This window comes from Diabrotica undecimpunctata, chromosome 3 (assembly GCF_040954645.1).
Source record: "Diabrotica undecimpunctata isolate CICGRU chromosome 3, icDiaUnde3, whole genome shotgun sequence".
NCBI lineage: Eukaryota > Metazoa > Arthropoda > Insecta > Coleoptera > Chrysomelidae > Diabrotica > Diabrotica undecimpunctata.
The window spans coordinates 51,760,835-51,783,538 of NC_092805.1; the positions used below are offsets into that span (position 1 = coordinate 51,760,835).

At 33.8% G+C, this 22,704-nt stretch overlaps 1 protein-coding gene across 1 annotated transcript in view; it reads right to left on the minus strand.

Moving 5' to 3' along the window:
* Positions 1-520: 520 nt before the first annotated feature.
* Positions 521-22,704, minus strand: part of LOC140435594 (uncharacterized) — a 56,121-nt gene continuing 33,937 nt past the window's right edge. The window contains exons 3-6 of the mRNA XM_072524340.1: positions 21,602-21,854; positions 8,399-8,632; positions 3,991-4,168; positions 521-790 (exon numbers count right to left, since the gene is read on the minus strand). Coding sequence (XP_072380441.1) covers positions 638-790; positions 3,991-4,168; positions 8,399-8,632; positions 21,602-21,854 — 818 coding nt within the window. The 3' untranslated portion in view covers positions 521-637. The remainder of the gene's footprint in view (positions 791-3,990; positions 4,169-8,398; positions 8,633-21,601; positions 21,855-22,704) is intronic.

Below are 22,704 nucleotides of genomic sequence, written 5' to 3' on the forward strand. Positions count from 1 at the left end.
CTAAATTATCCAAGAAAGGCTCTTCGAGTAGCAAGGAAAAGTGGTTTTGCAAGGCGTGTAACGAGGATAGAGAAGCCGATGATATTATGCAGCGTTTGTTTGTGTTAGTTGCATGCGTACTGCCTTGGACTAACAAAAGAAGCCACTGTTCAATCATATATTATTTGTCCTTATTGTTCTTAAATACTTACTTATTGTTATTTTTCAGCAAATATATCATTTTGAAGTATAATGTTCATTTGTTAGACTGTATTGCATTAATATTGCCAACAAGGCTTGGAAATATCACCAAAGATGACTTTTTTTTTTAAATTGTCCAGTAAATGTCCACTATCCAATAAAAAAATTCTAAACCTTAGCATGGCGATATTACCTACAGATACCTTATAGGAGATTTGGAAAAATTCTGAAAAACTCTAAAATTAGGAACCAGTTGTCGTTAGATTGGGAAAATGTTAATAAAACCATGAATTCATATTCAGTTCATATTCTATTTAGTGAATTCTGGTGATGCAATATCTAAAAAACAAATCGTAAAACCCATAAATTTTTATTTTTAAATAATCTGAACAGTCTTAGAGTAAAAGATATTGAGAATATCACAAATTATACAACACGATAGTAAAACAAACGTTGATCATTTATTAGGTAGATATGCCTCGAGATTTTTCAGATTCTGATAGAGGAGGTCTTCTGTCGGTCCTAAGCCTACAAAAATCCAAGCCGTAAAAGCCAGCAACGATCTCCATAAAGATAGGTGGTTCCATGTTCGTAGGTCACTTTTTGTGATCTGAAAAAAGAACATATATATTTTAAACATTCACATAAATAAAACATTTTTTTAGGATATCAAAGTAGCAACATACTAAAGGCTATAAGATAATATAAGGCTATACGAGAGCTATAAGTGATAAGATGGTCAAAAGTGCCCCCACATCTCTAAGCACCGCGATATGTGCTTTCGATAAAGCGTATAAAAACATGACTTTATACAATTTTTTAGCTTTCCAGAGGCCACAGAACCTCTTAAATCTAAAAAAGAAACTTTTTTCGACTTTATTTTTTTATGGACCCAATTTTACTTTAAAAAATCTGAAAAAATTCATGAAAGTGTATCTTTCGAATACAAAATAGCCTGATTTTTTTCAAATTTTTGTATTGAAAATTAAGCCTAGGAAAAATCATTGAAATTTTCAATAATTTTTTAGGTTGTGTTAATAATTTTTGGCTAACTTTTGAATATTAATGTTTTATTTATTTGATTGTCGTTCTTTTGAATGCCTAAGGCAGAATTTTCAATTATAAAAAAAAAACATTTTTTTATTCATTTATTTACACATAACTTCATAACTCAGTTGGTAATTGAATATTTTTCAGCATTTTTTCTTCGACATTATCAAATTCTATTGTAAAAGTCCCCATTTAACTCTTTCATAAAGATAAAATTCGAAAATACCACGTTTTTTTATCCTTTTTGCACTCTTTTTACCTTACCTCAAAATCAGATAGTTAGATGTATGCTTTTCCATCTATTCTCTTACTGGCTATGAATCATCATTGTTAAAATAATCATTTTTAACTTACATATTCTCAAATTGCGAAAAAATCGTGTTTTTCTAATATTTTTCCACTTTATTGGCTCAAACCTAAAATCTAATAGCTAAATAACCTAATTTCCGCGTATTTTTTATCGCACCCTTTAATTTTGTTATACCACTTGTCTTTTTTTTCTTAGACAGTCAAAACTCGAAAAAAAAACCATTAGCTTTAAGATTAACCCTTCCTCAACAATTTTTTTTATCGCTTTTAATCGCATATCACATTTTGTGCATATTGCCTACATATAATCTAGTGCCAAATGTTTATTAAAATAAATCAGTCACTAGATAATGATAGAGCACACCTATGGGATATATCATCCCTTTGTCCTAAAATCCGTTGTGAGTTAATATCGAAAATCTCGAGTCGTATTGAAATTCTCGAAGTAGTTGGTCAAATCGAAGTTTAGAGTTGAATATTATAATTGCCATATTATGTCCTATAGCCGCGAGTATCGTACTCTATAGGCTAACACAGTCAAAGCGATACGAAGGCGATGGCGACACGAAGACGATACGAAGACGACACTGAGACGAAAGCAGTGGCGACAACAACAATGTCTGCTAGAGATGAGAAGTTCTATGAGAACTTTTAGTTCCCATATTTAGTTCCCAATTGCAGCGGTTGAAGGAATTGTTAGTGTCCATGAGAACATCACATTGTAGAGACGTGACGAAGCTCTGGTTATATTTTTATTCAAATTACGCACTGGTTCATCGAATAATTTTATTTCATCAGTCTTTGAAATAGAAAATGAAATAAAAATTTCAGATTTTAGTGAATCAGTAATCTATTCCTTTGAAAAAGATGTTTTACTGAAATATTTTGGCGCTAAAAGTATCAAAAGAGAAGAACTAATACGTGACCATACTTCTATATATGCATTTAACTTGTCGGACGAACTTGCTTTGGTTTTTGATGAAACATACTTACATCACCAAAAGAGTCAAAATAACGATTATCAGCGTAATCAGCATTAAAGTCGTATTCAGGTCAGAAAAAAAACCCTTGCTCAAACCTTTTACTATTTGTACTATAGATGGATAGGTTGTAGATCTCCCTGGTCCATTTTATGCCACTGAAAATGATGCAACCATCATGAAAAAAGTAATGGATGATCCAAATGGTATAAAATCTATCATGAGGAAAGGAGATGTGTGTATCGTGGATAGATGTTTTAAGGATGCTGTACCTTACTTAGAAAGCCTTGGCTTCAAGATTCTTATGGCTGCCTTAAAAGGAAAAAGATCCAATTTGACCACGGCTGAATCAAATGAATCACCCTATGTAACTAAATTGAGGTGGGTTGTAGAAGCTGTTCATGGAATTCTTAGCAAAAATATAAGCTTCTTCATCAACAATTAGATAATAAACTTATACCAAAAGCTTATTAACAATTTATTTGGTAAGCGTTTGAATAGTGATCAAAATGATGATGGTTCTAGGATATAATAATCGAAAGAATGTTAAAATCTAATCAAGGTGAGAATACTTTAGCATTAGAAGCTGAGACAGCCAGGTGGTCAAGACGTCCTACGACCAAGCTGACATCGCAAGAAATTATTAAGTTTCCAGAGATGACTGAAAGGGATCTCAAAATTGTTTTCGGGAAACTATCAGTTAGGTCAAGCCATTTGACTGAGTTGATGGATGATAGTAATATCATCAATTTGGAGTATATTATAATGAAACCAAATATTATTAAAGTACTGATATGATCCAGGCATATAAGCAGTAAGACATATAAATGTATAGAATATAAACCTGATTCAATTGGATATGGTGGTATTTTGCGCCACGCATTTGACTGTCCAAATGGGGTAGGCACTGTGGGTTCGTGTTCTCATATAGCAGCAGTCATATATTATCTCAGTAGTGCAAGATATAAATCGAGAATCATAAGACCAGCAAAAATTCTATTAGAAATTTTTACATCTGATGTTAAACCAGTCATAGATGAGAATAGTGATTTAACTTTTCATTACAAATTATTTTTAGTTTATTGCCTAATTTTTAAACTTGCTAGGTAATTTGTTGTTATTACAGTACGACTAGCAAGAAGTGGCTTGTCCGGCTTATAGCTCGCATAGATTATGAAGCGATTAAAATAACAATTTTTCGATTTGAAGTAAGGTTTTAACGTTCTATTCCTTTTGTATTCTATAAGTGCAAATTTAAAATCAACCACAACCTTTGCGTAAATTTTGTTTAAAATAATAATATTTAATATATATTATTTTCGTAATATTCAAATTGCAACTAAATTTTTGTCGCAGCAACACCGCATTCGGAACAAGCTTATTTTATCTCTCTTATGAAACTTTTTTTTCTATTTACGTGCCGATGACGAGCTACTTCTCACTTGCCCTATGGTATTGTAGATATACTTACATTATATAACAATGTACTATTAAAATCTTGATATGATAACGTTGAAAACTGGTCGTCGTAGTTAAAAGTAATAAGATGAATAACTAGACAGAAAGCGTAGAGAAAAGCTATAATAGATATTCGTTTTTGATTCCAAAATTCCTTCAAGAAGTTTTTCTCAAAGTGAGCAGTGTCTATCCTAAAAGATGAATAAACAAAATTACAAACATGCAGAGTATAGGTTATTAGTGATTTTCATGTTCATATTTGTCCGAAGTAAGTGAACTATTATGATATAAAAATTAATATTTAATATGATCCTGAAGCTATTTTCTTGTGTGAGAATAAACCACAATTTTGAGTGTTAAATTTATCGTTTTATTTCCACAGCGGAAATCGTTCTCAAAATTTTTCTAATGTGAAAAAAAACCGGACTAGAAATCGAAATGAGTCGAATATAACGTATTTTCAATTAAATATAGTATTTTCATTAAAGAATTAATAATATAGTCTATAATTAATTTTTTTTGTTAAGGCGTTCTCTGTTTTATAGAAGTCTATGAATGTATCATATTTTTTTCTACACTTATAAATAAGAAAGCCGTAATGCAGTCGTCAATTTCATTAGTGAATTCTCCTTCACATTACTGTTATGTAAAAAGTTACCAAAACTATTATGTAACAATTTTAGGGATTTTTTTTTAAATATTTTACATTCTTAGGATGTACTAGTTGATGTTAGTTAGACTTTTAGTGGCAGATCTTGGAATTCAATTTAGAAGATATTTTGTCTATGTTTTAATACTTTCTAAAAAAGATTTACAAAACTAAAAAAAAAAAAATAATAATATTTATAAAAAAACCAAGGCTGATAGTACCGCTACTGTAGCTATTCATAGCTCCGACTGAAAGTACCTTATAATGGCTCCCGTTTAGGAATACGGATAAAGAGTATGTCAAAAATTCAAAAAGCAGACGAAGAAAAATAAGTCAAAATGGTTGAAGAAGCTGAGGAACATATTCAAAATATATGGGTAGACAGCTCTATAGACTTGGATGACAATTGCAAAAAAAATTACTCAAAAGCCCAATTTTTTACAAAGCTAAATGATGTAATAGAAGAAATCGGCAACACACGTGAAATATTGCTATTTTTCTTCTTTATAGTAGTAGCGATTGTAGTATTATTAGTCTCTGGTATATCGGCTGTGTAGTGAGTAAAGCAGCGGCCCTAGAACACTACCCTGCGGGACTCCGAAGTTGATAGGACAGAGGTTGGATTGTTGGTCTTTAAATTTTAGAGAGAAATATCTATTTGATATGTATATTTTAAGTAGGAGGAAACAGTTACTGGATAGTGCTATTTTTAATTTGTAACGCAGACCTCTGTGCCAGACTTTGTTAAACACTTGTGAGATGTCTAGAAATATAGAGTTGCAGTATTTCTTTTCTTTGGACTTGTTGGATAGTGGAGTGATTTTCCCGAAAACCAAACTGATGTTTTGGTAATGTTAGAAATTCATGATCTGCATATATCCTTTGTAGCAGCAATCTTTCAAAAACTTTGCTTACGGTTGGGAGTAGGCTAATGGGTCGATAATATGTTACTTCATTGGGCTCTTTTCCTGCCTTGCATAATGCTTTCAGCGAATTTCCATATTTTTGATATGATAAGCTTAGCTGGGGCCTTTCGTGAGTTGAGTTTGTTTATTTATTTCTTGACTTCTGTAGGAGTAAAACTTTTAATTGGGAGGGACATTTGAGCATCAAAAAAGAAAGATATGCAAGAATGGTTACAAATAAAAATATTCCTTTTGATTTGGAGATGGTTACATCTGATTCGTTTAAATGAATATATCTAAGTATAATATTGTATTGTATTTAAGTGATAAAATGAAACGGTCAAATTTAACTGCGGCTGCCTACATATCATTGCGAGTTAAATCCCATTGAGAAAATTTTTGCCCAGGTGATAAATGAAGTGGCATTCAAAAACACAACATTTAAACTGCAAGAAATAAAAAAACTTCTGTTACAATAGAACCACTAATAATTTCAATTGGCAATGGTGACAGTAACACAAGTTCCTCAAAAGATAAATAAATTGTATCTAAAATGTAATTTTGTGACTATGATTTATTTGAATTTGTATTTTATAAAAATTAAAAATATAATTCAATGTCTATGTCTTAATTAACGGCTTAAATTTTGCATGATTTTGTACATCAAACAGTTAAAACCAAGATATGAAAGTTTCAAATAAAATAAAATGTAAGTAATTTAATAAATATAATAAAAGTAAATACCGAATTTGTAAAAAGATTTTACATTAAACTTTTTTCAAGCAATCTTCTTGCAAAAATACACTACTGTTTGTTTCAATTAAGTGGCATTCATTTCAATAAAATTAAGTTTTTATCTGCAACCAGGAAGCGATGAAGTAGCACCAGAAATAATGAAATATATAGGAGTAAAAGCAAAAAAAAATTGTTATACATATATAACCTAATATGGAAGTGAAAAGTAATATCCAAAGAATGGACAAATGCAGTAATTATACTTATATACAAAAAAGGAAACACAAGAGACTGTAAGAACTATAGAGGTATATCACTACTATGTGTAGCAGCAAAAGTATACGAAACCATAATAGAAAGGAAAACTAGAAAAGAAATAGAACATACATTAGAGGATGTACAAAGTGGATTCAGGAAAGGACACAACACACAAGACCATATATTCACCATGCAACACGTAATAGAAAAAGCCTTAAAGAAAAATAAAAAAATATATCTGAGCTTTATAGACATGGAAAAAGCATTCGACTCAGTCAAGAGAAAAGATATATAGGAAAGCCTAAAGAAAAAACAAGTAAGTGAAGAACTGATAGAAGCAACAAAGAGTATATACATGAAAACAACATGTTTTCTGTATGAAAACATACAGTAAGAATGTTAAATATACAGTCAGAACCATTTGGAACAACTCAAGGAGTTAGACAAGGGGGAAGTCTCAGCCCAGTGCTATTCATAAATGTAATAGATAAGATAGTGAAAGAATGTAAGAAAACATTCAAGAAATACTGCATCGGTTGGAACAGAATGCAAATGATAAATGCTGAGATATGTATATTTGCAGACGACATAGTATTAATTGCGGAAACTGCAGAAAAACTGAAATACAACTTAGAAAAATGGAACCTAGAAGCAAGCAAATACAACTTAAACGTAAACATAGAGAAGACTCAGATAATGAAAATATCAAGGAAACAAGGGACAGAAGATCAAATTGAAGTAATGATAGACCAACAAAAAATAAGACGGACAAATTCATACAAATACTTAGGAACAGTAATCAACAACAAAGGAGACATCGAGGACGATGTTAACAACAGAATGGAAAACACAGGAAAACTATTCCAAGCACTAAATAGAGGATTCCTTAATAACCAAGAAATATCAACAAAGACCAAGATGACAATATACAAAACAATATATAGACCTACAGTGACATATGGAGCAAGAAAATTGGATATTAAACAAAAGACATCAGAGCAGAATTCAGGCAGCAGAGATGAAATACCTGAGAAGAACGATCGGAGTAAAAAGAACTGATAGAATCAGAAATGAAGAAATAAGAGAAAGACTCAAAATCAAACCGATACTCGACTCAATCATGGAGAAAAAATTGGCATGGTTCGGACATCTAACCCGGATGGACAATAATAGACAAGTAAAAAGAGTGTGGGACGCCAAACCAATAGGGAAGAACAGAAGAGGAAGACCCATTAAAGAATGGAACAGTGACATCTCGCAGATACTGCAGAGTAAAGGTAAGACTTTGCAGGAAGCTACACAGATGGCATCCAATAGAAAGGAATGGAGAAAGTTCGTTAAGAGCTAGGATACCTCAGAATACTGTCAAATATTGTAATTTAATGAATTGTATTATAAACGGCCCAACACCGAAAGGTACAAATGGGTCTACTGATTAAGTAAGTAAGTTTTATCTGCAAAATTGTCCGATACTGATTACTGGACTACCAACGAAGGCCGAGATGGTCAACCAAAAAGAAGATGAATCTGGTGATTTATGTAGTAAAATTATTGGGTGTGAATCTGTCTTTTGAGTTTACTTCTGCTAGTTTAAAAACAGAGCATAGTGGCTCCTTTTTTGATTTGATTAGTGTATAATACAATTAATTAATACAATATGCTATAAATACTATAAATATAATATAATTTTTATAAAGTCTTTTTATGTAAAATTTCGTAAAATTTTCTTCGACAGTCTAATTGAAATGCGAATTGAAAATTCTCAACTGTTAAGTAACTGCATCGTTTATGTAACTTCTAATTCTCTTTATATAAATAGGAAACCAAACTAATTATTACTTTTTGAAATTATATCGACAATATTTTTTACTCACCTGTCAAACACAGATACTAGACATAAAACACAGAGCGCGAAAAATGTCCCAACATATATGTCACTAAAATAAGCGTAGTGTATCAAGAAACTGGCATCCTGTTGACGTAAATTACAGACCAAATAAAGCCAATGTCCTAAACCTAATCCTCCGAGAAGTCCGTGACACAACGTGGAAAACCGTATCCACCATTTTTGGAAGCATATGGATATTTCCAGCGGGTAAATTGCGTACCTAAAACATAATTTACACATTAATAGATTACCTTGTTTCATTATAATCATTTATATATCTTTGATCAGAACAGTAAAAGCAAATTAAAAAAAAAGTCATAAAAAGATTAGTTTAATTTGGAATTTGTCGAAGAAAAAAAAGCAAATTTGGACAAACATACCAATAAAATATAATGAGCTAAAAATCACGCGAATTCAAGGAAACAAGGAGTGGATCAAACTAAAAATGATTTAATATACGGCGATACTGAAAGCAAAATAAAATAAAATGATAAGGATAGTCCATCAAGATAAATGCGTTTGATGTACTTTGAATGAAGATTTTATAAAAGAGATTTTTAATTTAACTTACACATTACTACTTTCGTGTTATATAATAATAATAGTAATAATAATAATAGTCAAGGGAGAAGAGGACTTATAGACATAGGTGAGGAACTGGATAAAGAGGTTGCTAATTTAAGAACCTCTTTTCAGATGCAGGCTGAGACATCTAATTTACATTGAAAAATTGGCGCAGTAGATGATATAACACCGCTCAAACTGAGGGAACAAGAAATGCGCATAAACCATCTGACTAAGTAAGAAAAAAAGTGCACTTGGATGAGTAAACCTCTGCATGGGCGACATCTCAATGAGATCAGCCAAGAATACGTCGACAATACAGCGTCGAACTATTGGTTGACACCAGGAAAGATGTTACCGAGACAGAGGGTTCCCTACTTGTCACTTAGGATCAGGTTATTTTAACTAAAAATTACCTGAAATATGTTGTCAAAGACCCTCATGTCCAAAACGACAAATGCTAATATGGATGTCAAACGCAAAAAACCATTCAACATCTTACGTGGGACTGCCAAGCATTTGTCGGAACTGATTACAAAGGACGCCATGACTGCGTAGGAAAGATTCTTCACCAAGAACTAGCTAGCAAATTGACCCTTCTCCAAAAAGACCATCAACCTTATGTAACGGGATTTAATTAAGCATCCAGAAATCAGATTCCCAATTCAGTCATATCATTCATTGCTTATTGCTCAATGCGATTGTTTGTTTATGACATGAAAAATATTGGTGTAACTAGAACACGCGCTGACCTAGTGAAATTTGCAATGTAATCAAAAGCTTATTTAATAATGTGTACAAATTATATTAGAAAACATAAATGCATAAAAAAACGCACGTGAGTTAAATACTCGGAACATAACGGGAGTAGATCATTAAGAATTAAGACTTAACAGTCGAAGCTAGTGTTGTCATCCATCAACTGACTACTCTCTTATTGTACTTAGAGAACCAATAAAGTAATTATGAGTATCCAGTGAGTTCGAGTTAATCAACCCCATGCCGGGGGTAAACTACCCCTAGAGTTCCACTTTATGGAACTCTTGATGGAAGCAATCTAATAAACATTATACAAAATATCCAACATTATTATATAGCGATCCTAGACCAGACGGAAATGGAGCAGATATAAAATGGGAGGAAAGGCGTCCAAGGATGAGGTACAGGAGAATGGAGTTGTAAACAGTAATTTCATCGTAAAGAACAAAGATGTCAAATCAGATATGGAGCTGAAAGTACTGCTATACATAATCACGACAGTTCTAATATTGAAGGTGCTATGGTCAGTATGGAAGACGCACAGGAGGAATTTGAAAAGTGACATCCATCGAGGCATAGTAGCAAGATCAACGGCAAATTTAGACGTATAAAGTGGTAAGTCTGTATTATCTGTTTTTATGATACTTCCTTGCACGATTTATTGCACATTTTTATGAATGAATAATATAGTACATATTTTTTTTAATACGATTTTTTTTAATACGATTAGGTCACTAATTTTTAATAAGACTATATGACCTCTATTTTTATATATATTTACCTAAAGATATTCACGATATTGACATGGTTTTAATCTATTAATTTAATTATTATTATTAATCTATTTTATTATTATCATTATCTTTGACTATTTTATTACTATTAGGTAGTCTATTATTGACAATTTTTAACAAGTACAATAGGTTTTATCATATTTATATAATTTTATATATGTATATATGTTTTTGACAATTTTATCATACTGCGTAAGACTATCGAATTTATGTGTTCATTACGAAGTACAAAAATAACGCAAATGGAAATTCTCATGAATAAATGAGTAGCAACAAGGTTTGTTGGGAAGATTTCGTCAAAATAATTGATGAAATTACAAAAGAAGTATTGAAGCAAAGCAAAAGGGACGTGAAGAAAGACGTACCTAAAGCTAAAGAAGTTAAAGAAGACGTGACGACACAATCATCGATTTATACAATAAATTCATTAATTTAATAAGGAAAAATTGGGAGACATTAACAGACAAACAAAGAGAGACGTGTAACAAATATTTTGGCAGAATCAGGGATAGAAATTTGCGCTCGTTTCAAGCAGTTAATACAAGAGTAGTAGTTTCCAGCTCGATACATCAGCTAATTAACAAGGAAATAGAAGACGAAACTAGCGACACAGAGCAAGAAATAAGTATGGCTCTTACAATCAACGAATTTTTAAATATCACAAGTAAGGTATTGCCCAGTGAGTTTGATGGAAGCGCAGGTAAACTGCAGTCATTTTTAGATGCATTAGAACTCCTTGAGAAAATAGCGATAGGGCACGAGGAAACAGCGATAACATTAATTAAAACAAGATGAACCAATAAGGCCAGAAACCTTATCACTAAAGAGGATACAATCCCAAGAATAGCAGCGGCACTGAAGAGAGAACTGAGAGGCGACAATCCGAAGACGGCAATATAAATTATCGAAGAAAAGACAAGGACATAAAAATGCAGCGGTCTATGCATCTGAAATTGAAGAATTAGCAAAACATCTAAAAGTTGTATACATAGCGGAAGGAATGCCATTGGAAGTAGCGAAAAAATATATAACGGAAACTGTAGTTGCAACAATGAAACGCAACGTCAACACAGAAAAAGCTAAATTAATATTGGAAGCATGTAACTTTACAACCACGCACGAAGTAATGTCCATTTTTTTATCGATCGATGCGACAGAAGGTAGCACACAAGGAAGAGTGTTAAATTACAGGACAAATTACGAAGCTAAGAGAGGACAGCACCAGTATAGGAGAGGATATCACAACAAATATGACAAGGAGAGAAGACCTACCTTTAAACAACAGAACGAAGCAAAGGGAAACCAATGGAACTATACACACAGAGGGTATAGACAATAAAGCAACCAGGCATCTAGAGGAAACCAGAGAGGAGGACATAATAGGAATGTAAGGCTACTAGAATTAGAAGATAGCCTAGGGAAACCGGAAAACCCACAGTTGGGGTTTTTAATGATCAAGATAACAGAAATACACAGTTAGAAGTGGAATATTACATTTACAATTTCGACTTAAAATTAACACATTTTTATACTTTTAGATATTTCTATACTCAAATGATCACAAGATTTTATGCAGAAACATGTGAAACCAAACACAAAGGCGAAAATAAAAGGAGTAACTAAAGGAGAATTGCAAACAATGGTAGAAATCGAAACAACACTAGAAGTAAAAGAACGTCGGTTTGAACATATATTTCAATTAGTGGAATCAAACTTTCCCATTTCAACGAACGGAATCACTGGGAGAGACCTTATTTAAAATTTTCAATGCATATTGGACTACGCTAATCTGAAAATGCATATTAAAGACGACGGAGACTGTTATGTTAGCACGAAACTGTTTTAGATAACATAGATAATGACACGATAATAATACCGCCTAGATGCGAAATTTATAGAATAGTAAAAAATTTTCAAACACTAAAGAACGACAGAGTAGTGGAACAACAGGAGATACTACCTGATTTCAAGAAAGAATCCGTACATCAAAATGTTGAATACAATCTACGAAACGGTAAAGATAGAGACAAACACAATCAGAACACTAGACATTAAATTGTGTAGCATATAATATAGACTGATCAATGACAGTAAAGATAGGAAAAAGGTATTACGGGAATCAGTTAAGTTAGATATCCCAGAATACACACCCGATAAATTGGTATTTTTTTGTGAGGAATACTCAGATATATCTGCCCTAAGGGACGACATGCTAACATGTAACAACTTCTACGAACAAAAACTGAGAGTGAAAGACCAAACCCCAGTATACATCAAGAATTATAGGACACCGCATGCACAAGCAGAAGAGTTAAACCGACAAGTACAGAAATTGAGAGACCAAGGAATTGTAGAACCATCTACATTAGAATACAATAGCCTGGAAGTGCTAGTACCGAAAAAGGCTATAGATGGAAATAAAGCATGGATATTATGCATAGATTTTAGGCAATTGAACAAGAAAATGTCACAGACAAATTCCCATTACCAAGAATAGACTCAATACTAGATCAACTAGGGAGAGCAAAATGATTTTCAGTTATAGACCTAATGTCAGGTTTTCACCAAATACCATTAGAAAAATTATCGAGGAAATACATATAGTTTAGCGTAGAATGGAGCATTTCAATTCACCAGATTACCTTTTGGATTAAACGTAAGCCCGAATAGCTTTTCTGTTCGTTTTCTAAAAACTACTATAGACGTTTTATTCAAAATTTTGCTGAAATATGCACACCACTAAACAGATTATCGAGGAAAGGAGCAGAATTTTTTTGGTCTAAGGAATGTGAAGAATCATTCAATAAGCTCAAATCATCTCTGATTAAACCACCAATCTTGAAATATCCGGATTTCAGTAAACAATTCATTTTGACAACAGACGGATCCAACGAGAGTTGTTCAGCAATTTTAAGTCAAAACTATACCAAAATAGACCTACCGATAGCATACGCACCAAGAAGTTTTAGTAAAGGAGAATGTAATAAACCTATAATCATCAAGGAATTACTAGCAATTCATTGGGGAATTAACCATTTCAAATGTTATTTATATGGAGCACCAACATTTTTGGTAAAAACGGATCATAAACCCTTAACACACCTATTTTAAATGAAGGAATCTACCTCAAAACTTACGAGGATCAGACTAGATCTAGAGGAATACGATTTTGAAATAGAATATATAACAGGGAAAAATAATTACGCGAACAGTCTTTCGAGAATAACATTGCATCAACTAAAGGACTTATACATAGATAACACCCATATACTAGCTATAACCCGAGCTCAATCAAGAAGAAAAATGGAAGAAACAAGACACAAGGATACAGAAAGTAAACCTACATTACAGCCGGAAGTCCACAAGCAACCAGTAAGAAGGGTACTAAATAATTTAGAGACGCATAGACTAACAATTTTGTCTTTGGGAGTAGACCGAATCTCACCAAGACTGAGCATTCGGATCAAAAACAAAATCAAGTGCAGCAAGAGCATGGCCACAGGATTCAATCACTTTGATTTAAGTCAAATGTTGGCACAACTTGATTGGCTCGCGGTAGAGAATGCAGTACGTAAAGTAAAGATATATGTAAATGATATTATTTTTAAATTGTGCACAATTGATGAATTTATAAAAGAAGGAAACAAATTATTGAACAATATAGAATTAATATACATATGCGAAGTACCAGAAACAGTAGAGGACGACAAAGAAAAACGTAGGATAATGGAGGAATATCATAACCACCCGATGTTTGGGGGTCATGTAGGAAATAATAGGCTAATAAAGAAACTAAAGGCAAGATTTAAATGGAGAAACATGGAAAGAGACGTAAGAAAATACATTAAACAATGTCATAAATGTTAAATTAACAAACCGAAAAGACTACATGTCGAGAAATTGGTGATATCGGACACTTCTTCAAAACCATGGGACATAGTGTACATGGACACGATAGGTCCATTCCCTAGAAGTAACGAAGGCAATATATACTGTATCACAATGCTGTGTGAACTGACGAAATACGCAGTGAGTGTACCAGTGCGCAACAAAGAAGCCGAGACAATATCTCGCGAAATTTTCGATCATTTTATACCAACATACGGACTCATGAAACAAATCAGAACAGACCAAGGCACAGAGTACAAAAATGAAGTATTACACAAACTAACAAAAATGCTAAAGACCACAACTTCTCAACGGCGTACCACCCACAATCGATTGAAAGTTGTGAGAACCTACACATAACATTAAACGAGTACGTGAGATCATTCATAGATGAAGACAGAGAAAATTGGAACGTGGGTTGCAGAATGTTCACATACTGCTACAACACAACCCCTAACGCGTATCATGGATATACACCGTTCGAATTGTTGTATGGCAGAAAATAAACTTACCTGAAGACCTTACACGAGACGTTCAACCATGTTACAACATAGATGCCTACTACAATGAGTTACGCTATAAACTACAATTCGCACACGAGAGAGCTAAAACCTTCTTATTAAAGCACAAAAAGGAACGACAGGAACACTTCGAAATAGGAGACCTAGTCCTGGTCAAAAGAGAAGAGAATTGTAAGTTTGATAATCTTTATGCAGGTCCTTTCATAATAAAAGAGGTAAATAACGTTAACTGGGGGACAAAGGAGTAGGATGCGAAAATATGGAGTTGATTCCAGTTTACTCCACTAAGCCTCTTCTACTCAAATCTGACTCTCACCTTCACGTTGGTGTTCCCTAATCGGTATCCAACCCGGGTGGAAGTTTGGGTCGGCAACTGACAAGAGCGGGTGAACTGGTCCTCCAGGTTGGGGGTTAGGCAGTGGGTTAACGCCCCCCTCCTATAAAAATTCTTCTGTTACGGAAACTTCAAAACAATCAGATGGACGGATTTTTTGTCGACAACTTGGCAAACGAAATAAGGTTAATGATATTGGTTTATTTACTTGGAATGTGCGTACGCTGTATAGTGCAGGTAAACTAAGAAGTCTGTCCAATACACTTAATGAATATTCAGCAGACATTATAGCACTTCAAGAAATCAGGTGGACAGGTAGTGCTAGCCTAGACAAAAAAAGACTACACTCTCTACTACAGCGGAGATAAAAATAATCATATTTTTGGCGTGGGATTCATACTGAATAAACGATTCAATTCAGAAGTCATAGCTTTCGAACCAATAAGTCCAAGGATATGTAGAATCTGAATTAAAGGCAGGTTCTTTAATTACAGCATTATCAATATCCATGCTCCCAATGAAGATAAAGAAGACGAGGAGAAGGACAGATTTTACGAGAAACTGGAAAGCACTTACAGACAATGTCAGAACAACGACATACAAATTATTATTGGTGATTTTAACGCTAAAGTCGACCAAGAAACTAATTAGCGTAAAACCCACCATCGGCGAGCATAGTCTTCATGCTGTCAGCAACCAAAATGGTTTACGCCTGATTGAACTCGCAGCATCATTGGGAATGGTGGTAGTAAGTACATGTTTTCCTCACAAAAATATCCACAGAGCCACATGGCAATCACCAGACGGTCAAACAAAAAACCAAATTGACCATATATTGATAGTCGACATTTCTCGGACGTACTAGATGTAAGAGCATGTAGATGTGCTAATATAGACTCTGACCACTACCTTGTAAGAACAAAACTCAGGGCTCGTATATCAAACGATAAGAAGGGTCAGAGCACAAAATCTACGAAATATAATAATGATGTGCCAAAATCTGAAGACGCTAGGGATAACTACAGGAAAATTTTAAATGAAGAGCTGACAAGAATTGACGAAAATTTAAGTATAGAAGAACACTGGACCAAATGCAAGGAAGCTATCCATACACCGGATAAAGGCTTTTTAAAACCCAACCAAGCTAAAATAAACGAAGATTGGTTTGACGAAGAATGTAAATCCATTAACCAATAGAAAAATGAAGCATATAAGAGACTTCAGCAGCGCAGAACGAGATCAAACCTGGAAGACTATGAAAATCTTAGACGAGAAGAAAAAAGGACGTTTAGAAGGAAAAAGAAAGAGCCATACGAAAACTCTCTAAACGAGATTGTTAACCACCACAACAGAAAAGACTCGCGAAAATTCTACCAGGAGATAAACAGCAGCAGAAAAGAATTCAAACCCAGAATAACAACATGTAAAGACAGAGACGGTTCCATAATTAGCGACAAAGAACATACACTAAACAACTGGGCGAATCATTTTGAAGAACTGTTTAGCGACAGTTGTGAAGAAGACCAAATATAAATTACTTTGCCTGAAATGGATGAAAACGCTCAAGAGCCGTCCCCACCGAAGAAGAAATTAGAGAAGCCATTTCAAAACTGAAAAATAACAAAGCCCCCGGTTTGGACAATCTTCCTGCCGAACTCTTTAAAAATGGTGGTGACATGGTAAACACATGCATAAATTAGTAACCGAAATCTGCCAACGGAAGGAAACGCCCGCGGACTCGAAAATAGGGGTAATGCACCCTCTTCACAAAAAGGGAGATATGATGGTGTGTGATAATTATAGAGGAATCACCCTACTTAACGTGGCATATAAAGTATTGTCCAACGTATTCTACAGAAGATTGATCCCCTATGTTAAACAAATAGTTGGGAACTACCATTGCGGTTTCCGATCCAATAAATCAACAATTGATCAAATCTTCACAGTCAGGCAGATTCTTGAGAAGACGCTTGAGTTCGGAGTCGACACCCACCACATATTCGTGGATTTCAAAGCCGCATACGACTCAGTCAACAGACAAAAGCTTCTACAGGCTATGGTGGAATTTCAAATACCGCTTTATCTTGTTCAACTAACGGAACTTATGCTGACAGGCGTAGAGAGTGTAGTCAGAATCCAGAACGACTTTTCAAGACTCTTCCATTGTAAAAATGGACTGAGACAGGGAGATGGAGTGTCGTGTCTCTTATTTAACCTTGTACTAGAAAAAGTAATTCGAGACTGCCATATTAATACGAATGACACCATCTTTAATAAATCTGTACAAGTGGTCGGATATGCAGATGACATTATTACTAGGTCCACAGAATCTCTGATCGAAGCATTTCGATCACTAAGGGCGTCTGCACTGAGAATGTGATTAAAAATAAACGCACAGAAAACCAAGTATATGTATTGTACTAGATCAGGCAACCAGATACCTAGACTATTAATTGATGATCTGGAACTGGAAGGTGTGGACACCTTCGTCTACCTGGGCTCGCTGCTGACCAAAGACAACAATGTCAGAGAAGAAATTAAAAGAATAGTGCTTTCCAGTAAATGCTATTATGGCTTGAGGAAACAGATAGCCCCAAAACTACCCAAAAAAATTAAAGTTACCATATATAAAACACTAACAAGGCCAGTGTTAACATACAGGTCAAAAACGTGGTCACTTACACAGAACGACCAAGAATTGCTTAAACGTTTGGAAAGAAAAATTCTAAGGAAAATATATGGAGGAGTCCAAGAACAGGGTTTGTGGCGTAGGCGCTACAACTTTGAGTTATACAGAAGTTTTGGGAAACCTGATGTTGTAAAATGTATTAAATTAGCACGCCTTCGATGGATACGACATGTAATTAGGCGAGATGAGGATGCAACGATCAGAAAAATTTTCGACCGAAGAGGACCAGTGGGAAGACGACCCAGAGGGAGACCAAAACTTAGGTATCAAGATAAAATAGAGGATGATCTAAAATCCATCGGAGTTAAAGCATGGAGAAGAGTTGCCATAGACAGGGACGAATGGAAGATTGTTCTGAAGAAGGCTTTAGCTCACAACGAGCTGTAATGCCACTGATGATGATGAAATAACGTTAACTGTAAAATTAAGATAGATAACGGTAAGATCAAGGAGGTGCATAAAAATAAGCTATACGCTTACAGTCCAGAAACACAGTGAATTAGTGATATGTGAAAACGGGAACAATTATATTGATATTGAACATTTTTTTGTTACTAAATATAAGGAAATATGTACCAGAAATTTGGATATAATTCTATTAATATGTATATGTAAATAGTGAATATAAATAATGTATGTATGTACAGTAATCAGTTGATGATGACACGAAAAATTTTCTTCTTTCGGAAGGGAAGAGTAAAAACAATCCCTCAGAAATTTTTTCTTCTGAGGGATAGAGATGTAACGGGATTTAATTAAGCATCCAGAAATCAGATCTAAGTAACCCAAAGTTTAAAAAATTTAAAATCCTTTTGATAATATTATTCATTGCTTATTGCTCAATGCGATTGTTTGTTTATGGCATTGAAAATATCGGTGTAACTAAAACACGCGCCTAGTGAAATTTGCAATGTAATCAAAAGCTTATTTAATAATGTGTACACCAATTATATTAGAAAAACATGAATGCATAAACAAACGCACGTGAGTTAAATACCCGGAAAATAACGGGAGTAGTTCATTAAGAATTAAGAATTAGGAGTTAACAGTCGAAGCTAGTGTTGCCATCCGTCAACTGGGTACTCTCTTTCTTATTGTACTTAGAGAACCAATAAAGTAATTATGAGTATCCAGTGAGTTCGAGTTAATCAACCCCATCAGGAGGTAAACTACCCCTAGAGTTCCATTATATGGAACTCTTGATGGAAGCAATCTAATAAACATTATATAAAATATCCAACATTATTATACTTATCATCAATATGTCCCTGACAGAATGCTTGAAAACGACAACTATAAACTTTACTGGTATCGCACTATGCTTACAGACCAACCAATGGCACATAATACACTGGATCTCATACTAGTTAATAAACTTACTAGACAAACAACACTTATAGGTGTGGCGATACCTAACAATAATAATCTGCGTGTTAAATACAATGAAAAAATCGCCAAGTACAGAGATCTAGAAATACAAATTAGGAGACAATGGAAAATCGAAAATCCCCAGACAGTACATATTATTCTCTTTACTACTAGAGTTATTTAGAGAGCCTTTTAGAGAACATAAAACACCTGGGTCTTAATGAACATTTCTATAAGACCATGCAAAAAGCAGTATTGCTCTTAACATCTAGATGCGTAAGAAAATTTTTGGGAGGTACACGGACGTACCAGGTCACCTAGGGCCCAAAAACACTGAAAGATTCCCACCAGAGCTTAATCCGTTTGATACCCTAGGTATCTGGGATGAGTGAGTTTTCCACTTAGAGGGAGTGTGAGCCAAATGGCTAAATCTGGATAATAATAATAAGGTCTTTTGTTCAGTACCGCATGAATGGCTTGTATATATATTGAAAATATATAAAGCCGATAATAAGATAGTGACCTATTTAAAGCATATAATGACGGAGTGGAAGACTAAAATTCACCTTCCAATACTCGGTGAAAACAACATCGAACCCGAAGATATCCCAATTAACCGGGGTCTTTTCCAGGAGGACTCGTTTAGTCCACTTTGGTTCTGTTTGGCGATATACCCACTATCTCAGTTACTGAACTTCACTGACTCAGTTTTTAGCATCAAAAATAACAATATTGTTGTGGTGAAGCTTAAGCATCTGCTGTATATGGATGACTTGAAATTAATAGCTTCAAGTCGAAACCACCTGGATCAGATGCTTAAAACTGTAAAAACATTCTCAAGTGATATCAGTGTGCACTTTGGACTAGACAAAAGCCGTGTTCTAAATATAGTCAGAGGAAAGGTTCAGCCCCGAGGTTTCGATATACAAGATGGCCAAAACAACAAGGAAATGGGTGAAAATGATAAATACAAATATAAATACAAAAACACTACTGCTGTGGCAAAGCTTAATTATCTATTGTATATGGATGATTTAAAACTATTGGCTTCCACTCGAAGACACGTGGATCAGATGCTGAAAACAGTAGAAAATTTATTTTCTAATTTTAAATGGCTAGAACATCGAGGTCATGGGTGAAAATGATATATATAAATACCTTGGAATAAAGCAAACGCGGAAGATTGACCATAAGCAAATGAAAACTGAGATAACTACTGAGGTTATACGAAGGGTAAAACAGCTGCTTCGTTTCAACCTTATTGTAAACAGTAAACATTGATTTAAGGCACTAAATACCTAAGCATGTTCTCAGTAGGAAAGATGCTCAAGAGATATCTACCAAATCATGACTTCTTCAAACCAACCGTCTACCATATTATCAAAACGTTCCTGAGAGTATGATTGAGAATGACAACTATAAGCTATACTGGGACCGCTCTGTGCTTACAGACCAAACAGTAGCACATAATAGACCAGATCTTATACTAGTTATTAAATTAACAAGACACACAACACTAATTGATGTGGCGATACCTAACAACAATAAATCGATAAACAATGAAAGGAACGAGATTCCGAAGAACCTCCTAAAAAAAAAAAAAAAACTGGGTCTGAAGGAACATCTCTATACACCATTAAGAGGGAGTGAGAGCTATATTTTACAAAGGTATTATTACGTATTTTACAACTTCTGCGTTTATGAAATTCGGTTTATGGGATTTGGGAAACACTATTAGAGGCTATTAAAGGTCAAAATCTGGAAATTGAAAATTTCGCTGATATAAATAAATCATTTTGACTTTTCTGTTGATCAACTCAGTCTATTAAATAATTTGTGACACTCAATATGCACATAATGTTGAAAAAAAGTCTAGCATCATTGTTTAAAAAAGACAAAGACTTTTTTAAACAATGCTAGCATAGTACGGGATCTATTCCAGTACTTGTCTAAAGCGCGCCTCTCCAATTATTTTCTGAACCATAATAGATACTTAAATTAGGCAAAAAATTTTTGAGTAACTGAACTAGAATATCTTGTTAAGGCACTTTGTTTTTGTGATATTTTTTGACAGAGTCGCATAAAAATCTAGAAAAATTTTGAATGACACGAGAACTTTTATATGATGTTTATTTATGTGCCATATATTGTCCTGTATAAAAACTGTCAATGATGTAATATTATTATTACTACTATTAATATATAAATAAATACGAATTCACAATGATAACATGGAAATAATGGCAAATTTATTATTTGAGCAAGCACTTACTTTTTGCCAAAGTTATCGTCCATATTGTCCAATGATGGTGGTCGATTTAATAATGTATTCGACCTAGATGTGACTTCGAACTTGTTTTTTTTCTGTACATATAGTTTATCCGATTTCCTAGGGCTTTTCTTCATTTTATCCGGTCTGGAATTGAATTCGGGGTTATTTTCGAATACGTCATCTTGAAGTTCTTCCAAGGCTACGGCTATATCGTTGCGAAGATCGTATTCTTCTTCTCGTTTTTTGTGCTTTCCTAAAATATAACGACAACACTTAAGACCAACAAAAAGTCAAATGATCAAAACATTCATAAAACGTTAGTTGTGCGATTTCCAGGGTAACAATTGTAGAGAAATAACTGCAAATTCAATATTGAGTTATCGATATTAATTTTAAATTTTGATTTAATTAAATGTTATTGATATTAAATGTATAAATATAAAAGGTTTTTTATCAAAGTAAATTTATACCTGCTATTTTGATCACATATTTGGCGATGCGCTTGTTTTTGATGACTTTGACTTAAAATATATATTTTTTATTAAAGTCGGTGAGTTAATTTCTAATTTATTTTTTTTAGAGGATAACTTTATTTTTTAGATGGTCTGAGGAAATATTTCAACGATGTAATTACAAGATGTAACTACAAAAAAGCAGACGTGGTGCAAGCTGTGACTCAGACCATCTGCTAGTACAGGCACGGTTTAGATGCAAAATCAGTCGACAGGCAAAGGAAAAATATACAAAACAAGAAAAACTAAACTTAGACAACCTAAAAGTCTCTGAGGTACAAGAAAGATTTGAGAGAACAGTGGATGAAAAATTACTAGAAGAAAACAGAGCAGACTCCACAATAGAAAACCAATGGAACACAATAAGCAGTATCATACTCAACACAGCGAAAGAAGTCTTAGGAACAAAGACACAACGGAGAGAAGAAACATGGTTCGATGAAGAATGCAAACAAGCTATACAGGAAAGAAATGAAGCGCATAAGAATTACATACTCAGACGTACTAGAGAGAGAAAAACAGAACATGAGAACAAAAGACGAAGAGCAGATAAACTGTGCAGGCAGAAAAAGAGAAAGTATGAAAACCAAC